Source organism: Haliaeetus leucocephalus, unplaced genomic scaffold (assembly GCF_000737465.1).
Source record: "Haliaeetus leucocephalus isolate CR32 unplaced genomic scaffold, Haliaeetus_leucocephalus-4.0 Scaffold184, whole genome shotgun sequence".
NCBI lineage: Eukaryota > Metazoa > Chordata > Aves > Accipitriformes > Accipitridae > Haliaeetus > Haliaeetus leucocephalus.
In genome coordinates this window covers 4386172-4407601 of record NW_010972620.1, presented here as the reverse complement: position 1 = coordinate 4407601, position 21430 = coordinate 4386172, and the positions used below count along the sequence as shown (strand labels likewise).

The 21430-nt window shown below is 48.7% G+C and overlaps 1 protein-coding gene across 1 annotated transcript in view; it reads right to left on the bottom strand.

The window, feature by feature from the left end:
- The window catches only part of AFAP1L2 (actin filament associated protein 1-like 2), a 50255-nt gene extending 29532 nt beyond the window's left edge, over positions 1–20723 (bottom strand). The window contains exon 1 of the mRNA XM_010564983.1: positions 20552–20723. Within this exon, the coding sequence (XP_010563285.1) occupies positions 20552–20723 (172 nt within the window). The remainder of the gene's footprint in view (positions 1–20551) is intronic.
- Positions 20724–21430: the final 707 nt, after the last annotated feature.

Genomic DNA, 21430 nt, shown 5'->3' with positions numbered 1-21430 from the left:
AAACTCCACTGGGGTAAATCACAGCCTTGCTATACTCACTCATCTGCTTCAGTGGCGCACTTCAGAAAGTTTAAATTGAGGTCAGTTCCTGCTGGTCAGGCCTGGCGGACAGGACATTTATGTGTCAGGAACGATAGCAGAAGAAACAAAACAAAAAATACCTAACCTTAATTTGAAGCTTCAGAAGCGACTCAGCTCCCAACAGCTGCCCACATGGATGTCACGATACCGGGTTTGCAGGGAAGGGGCTATAATTCCCATTCCCTCCTCCACCCCCATGACTGCAAAAAATGACTTTATTCTTCTCCCAGGCATTCACAGCTAGCACACACACAGGGCTGAGTGCTTATGAATAGCACAGCCCATACAGTAGGTTACATTTTCCAGCCCACCAAAGCTGAATTCAGGCTTCTAGTGACTCAAAGCAACTCATTTAGGACACGATCCTGGGGCCACAGAGGTCAGTGGAAAGAGTCTGTCAGGCTTCAATGGATTCAGACTTCAGGGACTCAAGAGGGATTCATTTTGCTCTTCTTCAGCAAGAAGCAGCATATAAAGCATCTGCTTCTATGCAAGCATTTCTTTGATCTCAGCTGGACATTCCCAATACAAACCTGATACCTGCAAAAATAAACTGCCATTGAAATGAATGTGACCATTTATTCTCTCATTTCGGAAGGAGAACAAGCTAATACTTATTGGAGAGTGATGAATGTGAGAAGTAAAAAGAATGAATACAATGAGGGTAAGATACTTGCGCAAGCAAGTATCGCAGCAGGTCCCAGCAGGTCAATAGGACTAAAAACAGCTGAGAGCCCATGTACTTCAAACCATCTCAGGATTTCAAATGCTGGAAACCACTGCTTGATCTCAGCTAAAGACCTATCATGCTGTGGTGATGATGTACTGAACATGCTCATGGCAAAACCAGGTTGGTGGTTATCCAAAGCAGCCCGAAACAAATGGCTCTCCCTCCAAGCTACGTTGTATTGCTCTCCTTATCTTAGCAGTTTAGAAATGAGAGCACATGAAGAGATGATTCCTGTAACTAGGCTTGCTCTGCAGGGCAGTAGTTACAGATTCAAGGAACGTGTTCGCAAAATCTGGGAGCTGTGAGCAGCAGGATGAGAGATCAGAAGTAGACAGAAGTCCAGTTCACAAGGCAGTGCAATTCTCAGAGCTGCTTTTGAGAAACCTCCTTCCACAGCTACATTACTCTTCTCAACTTTCATAGCACTTCTTTGTGAAGCCCTAAGTACAATGTGACTCAAGTAATCTTTCTGGCACCATCTCAAATAAATATCTCCACAGCACTTGCAAAAAATTCAGCCTACTTAATGGAAAACAGGAGATCAACTCTAAGGTTAAGGTTGACCCAGAAGAATTAAGAGACTTGGCCAAATGTCACTGTGAATACCTCTACTGAATCCAGTCTTCTCAAGCCCCACGATATGATCTACTCCATCTCCTTACAAAGCATGGCCACAGATATGGTGTACCGTTAGATAGCACAGCACAGCTCATATCATGCTCTTCTCCATAGCCACAGGCATCAGTCACTGGATAAAAACCACAAGGATTTCAAAACAGACAATAAAGAGACGTGTAGAAGCATCCTAGTCAATGGAAAACTTGATTGATTTGCATCTGTAATGAGTGGACAATCATCAGGGGGTTACAACTGAACTACCAGAACTACCAGGTCCTCTTGCATGCATGTAACTGGATGATGAGAGATGTTCTCCCTCCTTTTACTCCAAGGCAATGCAACCCTTTTTACAGAAACTCCAGGGCAACCCTCCGACCACAGCAGACTCTCTCTGTTTGAAGGCTGCAACTTTGGTCACAGCAATAAGCAAAGAATTGCTTGAAACACAACTGATCTGTTTCAACGGCAATTCAGTGGCAGTAGGACAGCACTGAAAAGGGCTTCTTTTGGCAGGAGTCTATGGCCTTTCTTTGCAAACAGAAAGTCTCTTGCACTGCAGCAGTGTCTATCCTAGTTCATGTGAAGCCAGAGCCAAAAATGCATCAGCCTGCAAAGCCCCCATTGAGGAAGCACATTCCTTACAAAAGAGCTGCCAATTTTGCCTGACACCAAGGTCACCGAAAGGTAAATGACCATTAAACTAGATTATAAAAGCCATTCCTACCAATAACCACTGATCTTTGTCATTGTGCTACAATAACAACCTATGTCTACATCTAATTACTTCATGTCTTGGCCTTATGAGGAAATGGAAAGACAGGCTCAGAATGAACTTTCATTCAAGTGTTTTAGTAACCACTGGGTAGGATTATATTAGACCATTTAATCTAAATTCAATTATTTATTTTATCAAGGTAGAGGGGCCCCAGCCACCGGACAAAGAACTGTAATAAGATACATACTAAAAGACAAATTCTTTCCTCTACTGGGATGAGAGGTGAAAGATAAGGAGTATCATTTGCTAACAGGAAACTAAGGCATAGAGAGATTAAGCGATTTGTCCAGGGATACAGGCGTATTCTCCAGCAGATCAGGAATACAACCTAGCTTTCCTGCATCCCAGCCTGCAGATCTCGCTCCCAAACCACCCTTCCTTGGATCCCGAAGCGTTGGGAGATTTCTCACCTTCCTGCCGAAAGCAGGATCTGGGGTTTGGTACTTTTGGTTTCACCCCTCCTAGGAGGGGCTGGGCTAAGCTGCTGGCAAACAGCACACATCAGACACCTGGTAAATACCTGCAGCCTGTGTCATGCCAAGCTTTTCACTTGAAAAAACCTTGGAAAGTCCAGAGATGGTGAAACTGATAGTAGCGCCGTGATTCACGTGAGCGTCAGGCTGCAGGAGCAGCGGGGTTCCTCAAGGTACCCACACATCCCCAGGCTCCCGGACTGCCTCCTCCGTGCAGTACCTCCTAGGGCAGCCTTTCGGCCCCCACTTCCCACTGACCAGCCCCAGCTGGCAGCACTGGGATTCCCCAGGGGCTGCTTTGGCAGAAAGCAGTTCCTTTCTTGCCCTGGTTTCTTTTTTCCTTCCCTGCATAAAATCAATAGAGCAGCTGATGAGCGTGCAGAGAGGACAGGCGGGCACAGAGACAGCATTCAGGCCGCTGAATAGCGAGTGCTGTCGGCAGAGCGAGAGGACCCAGCCCAGGCCTCCTTGGCTAATTTGGAGTCTTACAGTAACAGTCGGCCTTTGCAAGAGGGAAAAGTCACCCACGATGACAGCTAGAGAAGGCCGTTCTCCCCAGCTGTGAGGAAAGGCAGATGTGTGGATGGTGACAGCTGTAACAGCTGGATGACCCCTCTACGGGGCCACCTTCCAAAACAGCAAAGCGGATCCTTCCTCAGGCAAACCAACCTTACTCATCCTGACAGCTTCAGGGTCTTGCAGGGGAGCAGTGAGGAAAAGGGCACAGGAATGCCCCGGCCCGTCTGCAGCAGTTACAGCCCCTCTGCCCTGCTCCGGACGCCGCTGGCTTTGGCACACGCGGGCCACGTAACGCAAGGGAGGACGTGCATGGTGAACGGCTCGCCCAAATACGGCGCCAGGAAGAACCAACATCTCTGCTGAACCCCAGAAGGCTGCTCTTCCAAGAAGCATCCCATGGCACTGAAATCCCACCAGCATTCACCCAGGGTGATGAGCAGAAAAAAGCAGACAAGTGAGGACTAAAGTTTACCAGCTTGGTTTTGATCATCAGAAAACAGGCGTTACTTCCCACAGTTGCACCTGCGATGACTGGCCAGCCTTCCTTCCTCTAGCTTTTCATGGGAAAAGAATAAAAAGCCCAGCCCATTGTTGCCCAGTTGAAACTCTTCCATTTTTTTTACAGAAAAATAATTATAAATATAAATATTTGTAGGAAAAAAGCTCCCCACAGCAAAGTGAGAAGTGTTGTGTTTATCAAAGGAAAGGAAAGAAAAAAAAAAACCCAACCAAACCCCCACAAAAAACCCACCAAGCTTCTGGTAAACAGTGAACTTCCTTATTGGAGAATCACTGCTAGATTAAACAAAATGAAAGGCAAAATTCACAAGCCCGAGACAAGCTAAAATCCCTCAAGATAAGAAAACTGTAAAACTGGCGAAATTCTATCATAGCTTCCCCATTAAATCAGACAAGTGTCAGACAGTTATGACCGCTGTCACAAAGTTGTCTGATTCACAGACATAACGAGTGCTCACAAGGAGGAGAGAAAGAAAGAAAAAAAAACCACCCAGACTGCTTCTATTGATGTACCTAAAATTCAGTACCGCCTGGCTTCACACTCAAGTTGGGAACATTAGGCTCGTCTTTGTTGCAAAGTATGAATCATGGAAGGAGAGAGGCAAACAATGTGTCTCGTTCGTTGTGGGCTGTGAACTGCACAGATGAACCCAAGCAGCTCTGCGTGGGCTGCTCTGGAAGTTCAAACAAGACTTGTATTGAGAAGCAGCAGCTCTAACCTAGGAACTCTGAACTTGAACAAAACGGCAGCAGAAAATGCACACAAAGCTTTTTTTCAGTTAGCTGAGCAAACAACAGACTTCTCTTCCCTCCGCTGGAAGGTGGGAAACAGCATCCAAGAAAAATTAAGGAAAAAAAAAAAGGAAGGAGGAAGAGAGAAGAGAAGCAAAACATGAAAATTACTGTGTCGTAAGGCGTTTTTACTGAGCAGTCTTGTATTTTAGTGCCATACTGCTTCATTACATGCAATGAGGGCATACGCACGAAACTTCAAGGGCAATACAGTGATGTCTTTCTTTGCAAAGGGTCTCAGTCTTTCCATGACGGAGCAACTGGTGAGTCACTGGAGGTCTCACGCTGCCAAACAAATCTGTTGGATGACACCTGAGAGAAGCCAGCATCTCTTCCCTTTGTAGCATGCCGTATTAGCAGACTGCCCACCAAACTCAGAAGTCCCCCAAAGCTTTACTAGGCTACAGACTGCAGGTCTGTGCTGAGCTAGGCACATAGCATCAGCAAATGGGGACATATCACAAAGTGCCATGGAACACTGTGCCGGGACCCGGGGTCGATCGGACTGTCACCCTGAGGAGTGCTGCATCCTCAGCGTGCAGGGGACCAGGTCACATATCACCCGTGTAACACAGGGACTCCTGCTGGGGCAGGACCAAGCCAGGAAAACATCAGGGAAGCAACCAAAGAAACGTCAGCGCAGTAGCCAAGAGGGTAAGGAGGGATCAAACCAAATCAAGATAACTGTCAGCTAGAAAAAATTGGACCAAGTCAGGCAGGGCAGGATTTTAAAGAGGGTCCTCTTTCTAAGGTAAATATCACCAAGAGCAGGCCCTAGCGGGCTCCCTTCCTAGCAGGGAAGAAAACAATCCCAACAATTCTTACAAAGCAGAAATCGTGTTTGCTGCCAAGCCCCAGAGTTGAATCTTACAGTGGCGTGACAGAGAGACATAATTTCCTCTAAAGCTGCCACCATTGATCCCCTTCTCTCCCCACAGTCCTTTTTGCTGTTTTTTCCCCTTACTGCTTCAGTTTTCAGCTAAGATTGGTGTGTGGGTGGTTTTTTTTTTTCCTATCTTGTGAAGATTTGCTCTCCTCTCCATCACATGGTTGACTTCACTGGGGGGGTTGGTGACCACCTGACCTGCAACTTAAAGGACACCCGCTGTTTGCTATCTAACGTAGCACATCGCTATATCCAGGAAGGGGCTACTAAGAGGCGTTTGATCAAATACAACAGCTGCCTTCAAGACAAAGAAACACGCAAAAAACTCAGCTACGTGACACAAGCACGTGGGGCTCTACTGCTCGAACCCAGCCAAGGAGGCATCCCACAGCCCCCCGCACAGCCCAGCCTTGTTCTCCTCTGCCTTAACACGGCCTTTGCTCCACGAAGGTGGCAACACGTGCTCCTGCACCTCAGCTCAGGTCTTTGCCAAGGCTCCTGGAGCCAAGTCTCTTCGGTTAGGGAGCACAACTGTAGTCAAAGTGCTGCAGCAGACTTTGCATCATCCTTGTTCATCACTCCGTGGGGCTACGTCTAGAGGAAAGCACATTTCCATCCTTCTCTGCATTACAGAACAGCAGCAGAAGAGAGGGCACGCTGCTGTCCTAATGCCTGCCGGAGCCTGTGGCCACAGCACCCCTCTTTCCCATGGAAAAAGGAAGCCTGGGACACCATGTCCCCAAAACAGCAACTGGGAAAACACAAGTTCCTAACGAGATTAACTATCACAACGATGGTGAACGACAGCCCTGGAACAACACCCCGCAGTTTGTACCACTGCAATACAAATAAAAGAGGTTAACTGCCAAAAATATTTGTAGATGGATTTCTTTCTCGCAGGCAAGAAACAAATTAAAGGAAGCTGCCAGATACATAGAGGCTTGTGTTGTTCTTTTTAAGAAAGGACATGCACACACACATACACATGCACACACCCTCTGAAGGCCTCATATCAAAGCATTTTCCCACCATTCTCTGTTGATTTAATGGCATCATTTCTCCAACGAACAATAGAAACATACCAGAAGGGGAAAGCAATTATGTTTGAGAAAGCAAAAGCAAGAGCTCTAGGGTCAGAGAGAAAGACAGACACACAGCCCTGGAGTCCCCAGTCTTTTCCTTGCTGTTTCCTCTGCAGCAAGGGCTCTTCAAGTCATGCCGCACACAACAGCCAGGGCTGGCCCTCTGTTCCTACAGCTGAAAAGCAGAATGACTGCACAAGGCTATTGCACTAGTACAGGGGAAAAACAGGTTTTAAAAGTATCCAGAAGTATATCAGGGTAGGCTGGCAAAGCCTACAGCAACATTGTTACTGATTGCCAGATTTCTTTCTTAATAATCTTGCTCAATCCCTTCTCCAAACATTGCATGTGGTCCTTATCCATCCTCTTCAGGGTAACCTGGGAGCCTAATCATCGGGAGGGAGCGTGCAGCTGAGGCACTGAGCAGTGTTGATGCAGCAGTGCGCAAACCAGAAATGTGCTCTGGAATCCCAGTGTATAACCATCAGCAGACAAATCTGCTCAACCGGCCCCCCCCAAAACAACTCGCCCCCTGCTGCAATCTACAGGCATCGCGGAGGACCAAAGCTCACCCCCCTTCCTAACACGTTTCAAAGCAAACCAGCATTTCCTAAACTTCAGTTTAGGGTTAAGAAGCGTGGAAAGGGAAGGTTTAGGAATGACTACGCAGTACTTCAGAGATCACGTTACAAACCCTCTCCTGCCCCGAGTCACCAGTGCTCACCCAGTATCTCCCAGCAGAGCTCCAACATCTGCCACCACAGGAGGCCACAGCTCCCACCCACCCTCCCACAAGCATGGGGAAGGCACAGATGCCAGAAGGTGACCCGAGGACAGGGCTGGATGTCCTCACTCTTACATTCAGGAGATGCCACCTTTATTCCTCTCCCACACCTCCAGCGTGACATTTCACTGCAGTCAGGGTGGAAGAGCAGCCACCCAGAAGCAGGCAGCTCCCCTGTTTGCTACAGATTACCAAAGCAGCTGGGCACCACATGAGCTGTTTTGAGACATATGCCCTGTGGAGAAACACCAATGTTGTCCTAACACCGCAGCGATGCTCCAGAGGAACAGAGGCTCTGCCCTGCTTCACACCCCAAACATCGCTTTCATCACTCAACAGGTTTTCAAATTCTTTGGTACCGTTTGGTATCTGTGTTATTAATCCACATTGCCCAAGAAACTCCCAAATATGTTTTCTCTGTAGAGCCTCTCTGTCCAATACTCATAAAAACAAGTATCAGCTGTCTTGGGGAAAACAAGTGTCACTCATGGGGAAGAGCCTCAGAAGAGAGCCTCTCCCAAGCCACCCAATTTATGCAATGGCTGCAGGCACATTACTCTTCCAACACAGGTCCCATTCACCACGTGAAAGAAACACATCCATCCTGCTAAAACACAGGCGGCAATACTTGGAGGAAAAACGGTGATACAGTACTCCTCATAAGCCAGGAGTGTACTGGAATGGGTGATGCAGTAACATGCAAACCAGTGTGGAACCAGTGAAGATAAAGGGTCAGGATCCCAGTGCCATGGAGACTGCTGGCGCCGCACACCATTACATGAGAAGTTACAATGTGAGCTCCCGTTTGTCTCCATACAGATCCAGGCCCCACATGGTGTGATGATCAGCCTCACAGAGCAGGGATCAGAGAAGCCATGGACATGTATTTACCTACTGAGATAAGGAACACTTGCTGTGACCCACCTAATGGATGGCTCTTGGTTTGACTCATGGTGATGGACTTGTCCCACTGCCTGCAGCTGCTTTGCTACATGGGGGAATCTCTTACAAGGTACGGTAGGTAGCATCAAGCACCAGAAGAGCTGCCAAGACTGAGAAATAAACCTTTGTTTTACCACTAGGGTCACAGGAAAAGCCACGACCTGCACCCTACGCTTGAGTCTCATCACCGAGCAGCAGCAAGCCAAACTCGGAGATGCACAGGTGGGAAAGAAGAGGCTCAGGAGAAGACAACCGTGCCGCACCTCTGCCTTCTTCCCCAGCAGGGCCCCGCAGGAGGCCAGGGGGGCTGAGGCAGCGGAGAACTGGGACAAAGACTGGCGTTTCTTTTTTTCCATGTGAATTGGAAAACTTTTCCCTTTCTATCCTGACTGTGAGGAATGGGAAATGAAAGACAGCTCTCAAACCAGCAAAACAACCATTTACCGGATAAAAAAGATTTTCTTTCTTTGTCTGTCTTGCACTTTGTTTACATGAATGAGAGCCAGTTATCCAGACTGGGAACAATACTCTGAATTAAATCTCTGAAACCCATTACATAAATATGCCGAAGGTATCACTAATCCTATCACAGATTTAAGAGTTAGATCGTTATTTTCACTTACCATTTCAGCAGAAAATCTGTGACAAGAAACTGCTGATGAACGAGTTCAAGCCCTTCCAGCAAATTCAGCTTCCTTGGAGCTTTTCTAAACTCAGGTTTGACTCTTTCATCTCCCTCTTAACAGACTTCGGAGGCATCCTTGTAGCTTGGCTGTAATTTAACCAGCCTGGCCTGGCATTTCTCTTTTCTTGGCACTACATGCTAATGAACACTTATGTCACCCTTAGTAGCTGAGGATCCCTTCCCACCTGGCTTATTTGGGTAGCAGTGATTTGGGATCAGCAGCTCATGCCTGGCTCCCTGCAGTTAGGGCAGGCCACGGTGTCCTCGCTTAAAACCGCATTGCTGTGTTTTCCATCCAAAAAGTGAACATAATACAGTTAAGTGTTGGCACTAACAAATTAATAGCTTTTAATGAAAGTAATAACTTAAAGGAACTCTCTATTTACTTACCGCTAAGCGCAGCCTGGCTAGTCCACCGCTCTGCCTCCAGCACTGGAAGCAATTCAATCGAGGACATGATTAGCATCTTGCAAGCAGGAACTGCCCTCGAGATAGTTTTCTAGTACTCACAGGCATAAAAAGACACACATCCTCACAACTGCTGGCTAGCTGGTAAGGAACAGCCAGCCGCAGCCAACCCAGCAGCCTTCCAGTTCTGCAGAGAAGGTACCAAAAACCGCTGGCCATTCAATTTGCTGACAGCCCAGAGAAAAAGAGGAGGCAGACACTGCTTTGCCTACCCGTCTAGGGAGCAGTACATCTTGGATATTGCTTAGGGAGGGATTGTAGGCTGCCACTGCAAACGTCTACTCCAACTTTTGACTTTCCTTCCACCAGTTCTGCGCTTAAGCTCCAGCCCCAAAGGCGAAGCCGAGGCAGCCAGGGAGCACAAAGCCACAGAGCCTTTCAATCTTCTCAGGTTAGGAAAAACACGAGGATTGTTTTTGTTGTGGTTTGTTGCAATTTCATTTGTTTTATTGTTACCTGCTTGCCTGGGCTTTCTAAGAAGCAGACAGGCAGGTGAAGGAAAGACAAATGACTAGGAAAACACTACCCATTTTTAGGGCTAGCCATATTTTGTTGCAGGATTCACTGAAAACAATAAAAAAAGTGACTTTTTCAGATAAAGTAATTTTGATTTTACTCATTTGTTTCAGGAAAAAAAAAAAGAAAATAAAAAAAAGAGGGGGTGGTAGGAGGCTGGATCTCCAAAGACTAGGCAGTTGCCCTCTCACCCTCACCTCCGAGGTGTCGAGGTGGATTTAAATCCCTCCCGTGACTCAAGGGATTGGAATTAGTCTTATCTGCAGGCTGCTCCATCCACTTATGTTACTACAGAGGGGAAGGAGCATGGGCTGTCCCACCTCAAACAGCAACTGGGATGTAACCACCACACATCTCCTTCTGGTCCACTGAAAAACATCTACTTATCGTTGCGCCCAGTCCTTCATCACTTGACTTTAGTTAAAAAGAAGAACAAACATAGTATTTTGTTTGCCCCCAAACAAGATTTCTGTCTGGCAGTCACCCCAGGGAAGTAATTTCTCTCACACTGGCATTGATGGGACTTTGCTGCCTACCCACAGCTGCTGCCTCCTGACGCTGGCCTACATGAGAAACTACCCAAGGGGGAATGTTTGGCCTGGAAGCCAGACAGAAAGGGCAGGGAGCAGCGGCTACCTCCATCTCAGCCTTCGGCAGGGACATCTGTTACAGCCTCCCGGGTAAGCTGCTGCACAGGTCATACACTGCATGAAACGCAGACCAAAAACCACAGGCACAAGAGCTGCCAAGCTCTCGAGCGCTGCTCAAGCCATCAAACTCCTCAGCTCCTCCATGGCATTCAAGAAACGTATGATCTAAATTTCCCTTCCATTTTGAATAACATCTGTCTGAAATTTCCAGGTGGGACATGCCAACTCATGCTTCTACAAATTCCCCCTCCTGCGGGGCAAGGAAAGTGCCGGAGATGGTTTCAGAGATGCGGAAGAGAAACTGGATCTATAGGAACCTCTCAGCAACAAAATAATACATTGTACTTTCCCCACCCATGGTTATCCATCCTCATCCAGACTGCTTCGGAGGCAACGCTCCAGCATGTTTTACCCACATCCTCAGGGTGTTATCTTAAAAGGGCATTTGAGGATGAATGCTGCACGTTGGTATAAAGCAGCAGAAGACAGGTGAAATCCTTGATGCAGGCTAAGACACCTCAGTGAGGACCAACGAGTCTACCCCTTGCTAGGCACAGGCAGATATAGTGGGGGATAATGGAGGGAGTGGGAGGAAGGTCAGTGAAGAAAAATACATGTGACAGCTTATATCCCTCAGTGCTGCAGCATCTCCACCTGGCCCTGAGCAGGCCAGCACGCTCACACAAGCTGGAAACAGCGTCCTGGGACAGCATGGTGCTCACAAGCTCTGCCTCCCTGCTAGCTTAGGTATCTCCGGGCCAAACTGCAGACTCACCTTTTGCAACACTTGATAAATTGGTCCTGCAAACCTGGGAAAGGCTACCGCGCAGTTAAATACTTCAGAGACTTTTTCAAAAGTGCTCTTGCTTCAATACTCACCCTTCATCGCAGGCAGCATTTTAGGTCAAAGCACAAAACTTCAGCAATGGGGCTGATAACCTAAGTTTCAGCGAAGATACACACCCAGCACTGACTGATGCTCACACTCCAGCCTCACCAAGACGTGTTTTTCTCTTAACACACCTCACCACATCTAGACCTCTGCCTCTCACCTCAGCCACCTCGCTTTTCAAATTTTCTGCCCAATTTTAGGTGGCTGCAGGAACTTGCTCTCCTGGCTGACACAAGGCATGCATGCTACCTTTCTTGCATGAGTCAGCAGCCAGCAACAGGAGAGATGTTCTTTGTAATTTAAAAGAAATTAAGTGATTTTGAAGCGGGGAGTGTTTTGGACTAGTTAGCTGACTGACAGCAGGAGCACTTCAGAAAAGGCTGCATTATGAGAAGCAAACTTCAAAAGGAGAAGTGACAAGGCCAGAGTGTTTGTGGTGCCTGAGGAAGTCATTAGAATTTAAAAAGGACACAGATTGGGCAAGTACACTAGGCTAAGATGAACTGCTGCCAAAAAAGTTTCTTTTGCTTCCCCAGCGCTCCTTAGCCCATATTAGAAATGCAGTTTCATGAGTATCTGTGTCTCAAAACATTTTTACAGAAAACCCTTGCAATTGCTGAAAACATGAGAAAGATGCCACCGTCAAAAACTAGATGCCTCCTGCTCCCGTTTCTCTTTTCGGCTTATTAATAGCTGTCTTGCTTTCATCATTCCCAAACAGGAGAGGGTTTCTGCAAACCTCTCAGAGATAAGACATTTCTTAGAGGACTGGTATATGGCACAGTCTATCTTCCTACATCACAGGGGGGGTTTGCAGCAAAGGCTTCAGGGGCTTCCAGCGTCCGTGAGCACTGATGCTTGCTCTGCTGGTGACTGACCTGCCAGGTCAGGAGCACTGCTCTAGCTGGAGAGGTGTGATGTTAGTCAGAGATCAAACCGAATGCAAAAAACTCAGTGGTTTCCAGTCACCAAGGATGCTTGCTGAATTTCTGCCGCTTTGAGGTCTCTGCTATGCCACAGGAGGCTTTGAACTCACAGTTCAAACAAATGAGAGGCTGCAACAGCAAAACTGCAGCTGAAACCAGCAGAAATGTTTGTTCTGGTTTTCCTCAGCAAGCTGAAGCAGCTCACAACAAACTCAACGTTTAGCCCCTTCCACCAGGACGGCTCAACAATTCTGGGAAAGAAAAAAGCCAAAGCTAGAGGTCTGCAATAACACCCAAGGCCAAAAGATTTGCAGCTTTGGAGTGAAGCCAAAGCTGGTGTTCCACCAGGGCCATTTCCTCCCATCATCTGTTCCCTACCTGAAGGCTTTAATGCCCATTTTCTTGACCCTTTCCCCTACAGTAGAGATTCTTTTGCTCGACGGTTCATATCCAGACAGTGACAGAGACAACTAAAATGAGTCAACAGCCCTCCAAAGGCAAACAGGGCTCCTGTTGTCTCACCAGGTGCAGGTGAGATGTGGTGAGTCAGGCTGAAGGAATGAGCTCCAACAGCAGCACCTGGTGCAGCCGGTCCCTCCGGACCACCCCGCTCCCAGCTCAGTGGGTCACTGCAAGTCAAGTTAAGCACTTGAGTTGCTTATCTGTCAAGTGGGCAAGAAAAAAGTTTGCTGGAAGCTTGGCAAGCGTAAACAGGCTTCCAGTAACACTCTGAGGAAGCTCACAGGATGTCATAACACAAAGTATTTACTGAAAATTGTCTCAGCGTTCAAATGCTCTTTGTGGATTTAGTTCAAGCTGTGTTGGATCCCATCCGCTTCAGGCTTGTGGACCCAACCATAATCTCAAAGGCATGGAAGTTTTCAGCCTATGTCACTTATCCCCACGGGTCTCATGGGCCCTCTCTTTCACAAGCTCCTGACATAATTTCGAGGGAAACAGAACAATCTTTGTACAAATACAGCTACTCCTGAATGAAGAGTTATCACAAGAAGGTCTACTAACAGTGCCACATTTCAGGACATAGTGGCGGACTGGCAAAGGCATCTTGCCACGGAAAACAAGATACCTCCTGGAGCAAATTTTGAAGTGGTATCAGTGGTAACATCAGCCTGACCCATATGCAAGCAGCCATGTGGGTATTTGGGCCATGAATCAAAGGCAACTGGACACACTGCTCACCACGCTCACCTCTGCAGTCACTGGCTGGAAATGGGTGTTCCTTAGCTGTGGCAGCTCAACAGGCTGGGCAGGTCTACCTGGATCTTTGGACTTGCACTGGAAGTGGGAAGGTTGGGTTTAAATAAATTGGGTTACATATAGAAGGAGCATTCCTTTGAGAGCATGGCAATGCTCAGAGTATACATAAAGATCACATTATTGCTGTGCAATCACCACAGATATCTACCTGAACTGTATCTTCATCTGGTATAGATCCATACAGCCCCACTGAAGCCTACCACAAAAGTTTTAATTAAGAGGATTTAAGAGGATGCCCTCTTCTCAGGAAACTTCAGTTTTATGCAGGCACAAACAGACAGTGCAGAAATTTCCCAATTCACATCAGATCCAGATGTCCAGCTCTGGGGATCCCAAAACACCAGAGAAAAACCAAGATGAAAGTGAAACAAATGCCAGCTGTACTTCATTGAAATGGGAAACCACAAACCACTCCACGTTCAGTGCGAAGCCCAAACTTTGGGATTTTGTTTGTTTTTAAGAAAAGACAGACAGAATCCACCACCCTTCAATAGCCAATAACCTCACCGGGCTGCCGGGGCTCTCCTCTAGGATGGGAAGGACTGAGGACAAAACCGAGCTCAGATTGTGCAACACCACAGGCGACTCCTCCTCAGACCAAACACCAGCTCCTCTGGAGCTGCTCTCTCCCATTTTAGTCATTCCTTACATATACATCTATACATGCTACTACTGTTCCTTGGGATAGGAGCCCCCCCAAGACAGAGGCAGTGATCTCTGAGGCTCAGGCCTGGGGACCTGGGTTTCCTGAGCAGTACCATCACCACAGAGGCTGTTTATGATCAGAAATACCATCCAGGACCTGAGGAACATTTTCTTGAAAAATATTTTTGTGCAGCTTCACTTAGAAAAAAGAAAAATAAGAAAACCCAGCAAGCTCCTGATGGGTCAGGATTTTCAGGGCTGGGGCGGGGAGTCCAGCAGAAAAACTTTCTACTTGCTGTAAGTGCAAGGATCAGACTTTTTCATGCTAGTAGAGTTCCCCTGGGCCAGATTCATCAGGACAGCACCAATGGTTTCATCCCAGAGTGGTGCTACAAAGCCCTACAGCTCCTGGTTAACTGCACTAGCAGACTGGGTTTATGGCCCTTTTGCATTAGCCCAAAGCAGCTGGGAATTACCAATAAATTTGGCCTACGAACTCCAGCTGTGTTACTGATAATCCCTTACTCTCCCAGTGACAGAAGAAGGTTGGAAATTTTTTAAGTTCATCTCCCATAGAGGCAGTGCTCTCTCCTCTGGCAGAGGGGTCAGGATCCTGGAGCAGCATCCCGCAGGGAAACCTGCTTTGGCACACGGTGAGGGCCCTCACCTGGGGCTGCAGCTGGGAACCCCCAAACCAGCCTCTTCCTGCAAATCACAGCCCATCTCAGCAATTAGACTGCTGCAAAGAAGCCCTTCCATGATCTCCTTTTTCTTACTGCAAAAGGAAAAACCCCACTGATGTCCTAACCTGCCTGCTTTCCTTCCCTTCTCCTGCTGCCAACTGTGGTTCCAGCAAGCACACCCTACTGGGGTGAGACCCAGCAGCTTCTGCGAGGGCTTGCCCCGTGCTGGTATTTGGGTTAGGAAACAGCCGCTGTGTTCTCAGTCACCTTTCAGAAGGCCCTGTGGACAAGGAATCTGCTCCAACCTCCCCTTCATGCCACCCAACTCAGTATGAGCTGCTCCTGGTCCGACTGGTAAAACTCAGATCAGGATCTGGCCTTGTTGCAGAGGGATAGCCACAAGACCGAAAACCAACATTGAAAAACAAACAACTCCCGAACCAAGAGTCACAAGGCAACCCTAAACTTCTGTTTGAAAATATTTAGGCAGGATATCTCGCTGAGCTCACACATCTGGTTTCCAGAAGGACTTCAGATGGAGCTGTGCTGAAGAAAAACTTTTCAGGATGCCCACAAAAAGAGGGAAACAAAGAGCCCGGGATACACTGCTGCAGTCATGCAGCAGAGGGAGGACCTGGAGCTGGAGAAGAGCCCCGAGGGAGCCATCCCCATGGCTACCCCCACTCAGCACAGCGGTTAGACTTAGATGTGACCTGAAGCAAAGTCCTCTAGCCCCTCCATGTACCAACTACAGTAGGCGGGTGATCTGAAGGCTGTATTAAATTCATATATTTCCCTTAATCCATGACTAATAAGCCCACCTTTTAGCAACTCAGAAGGGCAGACATTTACAAAACGCTGTACTGTTGTGACTGGCTTATTTATGGCACTGGTTCAACTAAAGCCGAGCATGCGGTTAACTCCATCCCGTGATGGCGCGCCTTTGCGCGCACAACTCTCTTTTAAGCAAGTCTGTGACGGGATCTGAGCCCGTGCTCAGGCTGGGGGAGGGATGTCTCAGCAGTAGAGCAGGCAGGAGCAGGCAGGAGCGTGCCTGTGCTTTCCCAACGGGCAGTCAGTTTAACACCTGCCAAAGCACCCCAGTCAGCGAGCAGAGAGGAATTCCTGAGATGTAAGCTGTGCTCATTCCTAACACATTTCACCTTCCAATACAGGCAGGAAGCAGGATCCAAATTTTTCAATAGGACAAAAATACCTTTTCATTCCCTCGCTATGCTAGGTGTGGCCTGGGAACGCCAACCAGGTGAAAAAACCTGCCTGGTACCTGCACCAGCACAGCCCTCCCCACATGCTTCCTACTCAGACAGGCATCCCTTCTGCAAAAAGGGGAGAGGCGGGTAAGCAGGATGCATTTTGTCTCTTGCTTACCTAATAAAAAAAAAAATAGATCATAAATTATGGCTGGTTTCCAGGTCCTCATTATTGTCCAAGTAGCATTAACAAAGGCGAGAAGGCAAACGCAGCGCGTACCCAGGGGACCTAGAAACACCCAGCCGTTCCCAAAATAGGAGCAACTTGGCGAGTCGTGGATGGAGCATGGCCGGGACCCCCCCTTCCCAGCACTCCGCTCTCCCAGGCAGCGTTGCAAGCAGCGGGTCAGGAGGTGCATTCCTCTGACAAAAATACTATGAGAAAAAACGACCGAGCGGCAGCCCCAGCGCAGCCCCCCGCAGAAGCCACTGGAGCTGCACTGGCCCCCTTCACCTCTGTGATGGTATTGGGACTGACAGACCCCTGGGAAAAGGGCTGCTTCTCACGACGTCCCCGCAGAGTGCCTGGCACTGCCTGCGGCCCTTACGGGATGCTGTGGTGCTGAGAAATTGTGCTGAGATCCTGGCTGTGTCAGGAAAGAGAGAGATATGTAGTAGCACTCATTGTAACAAAAAAAAAAAAAAAAAATTAAAAAATAAGAAAACCCTGAAATCAGCACAAAACCCAACAGCAATCAGCTCATTGCCATAGGAACAGGTTTAGTGTTATGGCAGCCAGACAACTGGGTCCTGTAGGCTAGTGTCCTTCTGGTAACCTTGGGAAAATCATCGGCTCTTAATTACAAATCTGGGGGAACATCGGATATTAGTGTTTGTACTGCCACGTTACATCTTGGCTCTGGCTAAGGCTTCCCTTGGCTCCCAAGGTGCTGGAAGACAAACATATATTTTCTTTTCATTTCAAGATAGCTGAAAGCCACGGCCTGAGCAGTGATGAGAACTGTATGCGATTAGGAATAAATGAATAAAACATTCTTAAACAAACAAACAGAAATCCCCTGGCCTCAAATCCCAGACTAGGACACTGGGGAGCCAGAGGGATGCTGAAGTGGTGGAAACCATTGGGCCAGCAAGCCCGAATCGATACCTGGCACTCCACAGTGGACCAGCTCCACTGCAGCAGCAGCAACCGACCTGTGAAACATCCAACAGGGCTCAGGGCTTGGGTCTGCATTTTGGGGTCTCAGCATAGGAAGTTTTGGGTCTCGGCATGGCACCCAATTCCAACCAGATAGGACAGCGAGCCTCTACTGAGATGCTGCCAGTGCACCTTACAGAGGGTCGTCTTCCACCCTGGGCTGCACTGGTGTTGCCTGCAAGACCACACTGCTCCACGTCAGCTGCTGCACGACTCCCAAGCCCAAGGAGCCCATGACACGCTCATTTTGTATTTCTTGCAACTGTGCAGATTGATTTTGCCTAGCCACAAGGCACAATGCAGACTTAACTGCTTTGAGGTCTGGCAGATTTGGGTTATGTCCAGTTAGCAAGCCCTTTCTAAAAGCTAGGCTAATAGCAGTGACTCTTTGGCCCAAGCAGCATGTCCCACAGCACTCGCAGCACGCAAAGGAGCCCTTTCCTTTATTCACTTCCCATTTCCTGCCCATTTGCTTCAGCAGCAAACTCCCCGGTCTCAGAGTGTGGGTGGGATACATGGAGAAGAAAGGAGCAATCCCTCCCCACCGGACTTCTCCTCCTCCACTGTCTCCACCTCCCATCATACAGTATCAGGACCACGAGCTGTTTCGCCCTGCCCCTTCCAGGAAGGACGAAGCTTGCAAACACAGCCCTTCTGCTGAAAAGCAGCTTTTCCGGGGAAAGCATGGAAAGAGATAGCAGCACCCGCAAGCAAAGATGGACATGCAGTTTCCACATGAAATCAATGCAATAGCGCAGGGGGAACTGCCTCCCCTGCGTAAATGGCATCCCCAGGCAACTTTGCTCATTAAGAGGAGATCAGCTGCCAGAGAAGGTGGAGGAAGGAGAGACCCTGCAGAGCAACCCAAACCTCCCCGCTCTGATTTTGTTATTCCAGGAGGAGAGGGGACGGGAAGGAATGTCGGAAGGCTGCAAAACAACCAGCTAACCCTGAGGGTGCGGGACCATGCTAGGTTCAGCCCCTCCGTGTCACAGCACAGGCTGCACACCCACCGCAGCAGGCTACCCCACTCCAAAACAGCCCCGGGAGCAGCCCTGGTGCTCCCTCTCGCTTACCCTTGTGCGAGCGAGACCAAAGTTACATCGCTGCAGGCTGCAGTTAATGCAAGGAGCAGCTGAAATGGCCAGAGCTTGCACAGGCAGCCTCCCCATCACCTTGCGTACTGTGGGGTGAGTGCAACCAGCCCTCTTATCTTTGCTGCGAGCATCACCAATCTTCAAAGCCCTTCTCTGTGCAAGCCTTTTTCCATGCTTCTGTCCCTGCCTTGAGCTGACACGTGAGGTTTTTTCAAGGAAAAAGCAAGCAAATTCAGCCCAGCAGTTTGATGCCTCATCAATGGTTTTCTTGAACCGGCTCCTATTGATCACCTCACAGCTGAAACCTAGCAATCTGCGTCAGCAACCAAGTCTGAGGACAGGAAAGGAGTGTGGGGGGAACCCATCATCTCTGGCCAAGATCTTTTGTGCATCGGTTTCGCCTCCCAGCCTCTGCAGCATTCCAGCCTTTCTGTTTCGTAAATACACACGCAGCGCCAGATGACTCAGCCCACTGCTTCCCCTCAGGATTTACAACCGGGATACAGGCAGCGGTGCAGGGGAAGGTGAAGGGAGCGGTTTTACACCATGTGAAAACAATGTCGTTTGTTTTGCTGGGCAGACTCACAACCCTCCGACAGGAACGCTCCCACCGGAGAAGCAAAGCCAAGCACAGGAGCCACGCGGCATCCTCCGCGAGCAGCGGCGCAAGGCCCCTTGCAAGGTGCATCCTGCACGAAGCTACAGTAGACACGTGGGATCCTGCCCGACCAAGCCCTCCGTCAGCTTTCCAACACAGCTGGGGCTGTCCAAGCCACTGACTCAATATACTGTAATTTAAAACAAAACTAATCTCTTCAGTTAAAAAAAGAATCAGTTACCCTGAAGACTTACTCCCTTTCCCTCTCCTCCTGAAAAAAAATCAGAGATTACCGAGCCTTTGGCTAAGAACTGCTTTGCTGGAGGGATGGAAACCTTGACAGTGGTCACTCTTAAGGAGTAACAGATGTGCCTTTCCACTAGAAGTCCCTTCTGCCCAGCTGAACTCCAGTACGTGTAGGAGACCTGGTGTGCCAGATTCTCTGGCGAGGAACATCCCAGAGACACTTCCAGACCTCTGGAAATAGAGGGCAGCCAAGGAGGATCAACATGGCAAACACCGTGCTTGGCTGGGCTGGAAGGTAACCTGGCTGGCAGTTCTGCCCACACCAACCACGGCTGGCCAGGGGTGGAAGCTTACCTTTCACTCATGGCAAAGGAACAGAAAACGGCCGCTTGCGAGTGCCTGGGAAGCGACTGACCTGCCAAGGGAGACTTCATGTTGAACCAACCAAATATATAAATAAAATAGAGAGCATTTTCCCTCCAGCCAAGCAGAACTGTTGATGAAACCACCTTTCTGCATGACACATTTAGCAGTGCTTCGAGGAAATCAGAGAGGCAGTAAATCCATTAGCACAGAAAAGCCTCTTTTTCCAGACAGTACACTCTCAACACACAAGATTTTCATCTGTAGAACAGCTTAAGAGCCACAAGTTCACAGATACCTGGAGTGTGCCAAAAGTCGATCCAGCGCAATGGGATGGGTGTTCATCCACGCAGCTGTGTCACGGGAACACAGGCCCTGCTCCAGCAAGCTGAAACTCCCTTGACTGATACAGACTGTGCCTCTATGGAGAAGCATCATAGAATGGCTTACGTACGCTTCTGTTTAAAAGTTCCTCCTCTGTTACTAAGGGTGTACCTAGCACGAGCAGCTGCTAGAGCTGGAGTAATGCATGCTCTGTCCCAGATTTCTCACAGATCACTGAAATCCCTTCAAAGGGACTGCGCACTGTGCTGACAGCCGAGAGGTTCGCTACTCCCGTCGGGAGAGGTGGGCAGGCACCTCTGGAGACTCTAATCCAAGTCCCTGCTTGGAGCACGGTTAGCTGCAGCATGTTGCTCAGAGCAACCCATTCCTGTTTCTGACAGCCCTCAGAGGGAAAAAGCTTTTTCTTACATTTAAATAGAATTTTCCTGCATTCCCGTTTGTGCCCATTGCCTCCTGTCCTTTCACCAGATACCACCGAGAAAAGCCTGTCTATGTTCTTTACTCCCCGCGCTGGGCATTTATACATACGTATGAGATCCCCCTGAACTGACTCTTCTGCAGGCTGAACAGTCGCAGCTCTCTCAGCTTCCCCCCCTGTGACAGATGCTCCAATCCTTTCATCTTCATGGCCCTTTCCTGAACCAGTTCCAGTGTGCGCACATCTTTCTTGTACTGGAGAGGCCAGCACTGGAGCCAGCATTCCTCATGTGTCTCACCAAGGATGAATAACGGAAAAACCACCTCCCTCGACCTGCTGGCAACACTCTGCCTAACGCAGCCCAGAGGCTGTTGGCCTGTTGCCACAAGGGCACATTGCTGGCTCACGTTCAACTTGGTGTCTTCCAGGACCCCCAAGTGGTTTTTTTGCAAAGCTGCTTTCCAGCTGGTTGGCCTCAGCATGTACTGGTGCATGGTGTTACTCCTCCCCAAGGGCAGGGCTCTGCCCTTCTTTCATGAACTTCAGGAGATCCCATCCCTCCAGGCTGGTGATGTCCTTCTTAACAGCAGCACAACCATCTGGTGTACCAACCACTCCTCCCAATTTTGTGTTATCTACATAACTGCTGAGGACACACTCTGTCCCCTCAGCTAAGTCACTAATGAAGATGTTGAACAGTGTTGGCCCCAGTATCAACCCCTGGGGCACACCAGTAGTGCCTGGCCTCCAGCTGGATTTCAGGTCTCCAGTCACAACCCATTGAACATGGCAGTTCAGCCAGTTTTTGCCTCACCTCACTGGCCGCTTCTCTAGCTTGTACTTCATCAGGTTGCCTACGAGGTCGTTATGGGAGAGTGTTGAAAGCCTTAATGAAGTCAAGATAAACAACATCCACCGCTCTCCCCTCAGCCAGCAAGCCAGTTATCGGAGTTTTACACACATCAAGACTGTAAGATGACAGGCTGTAA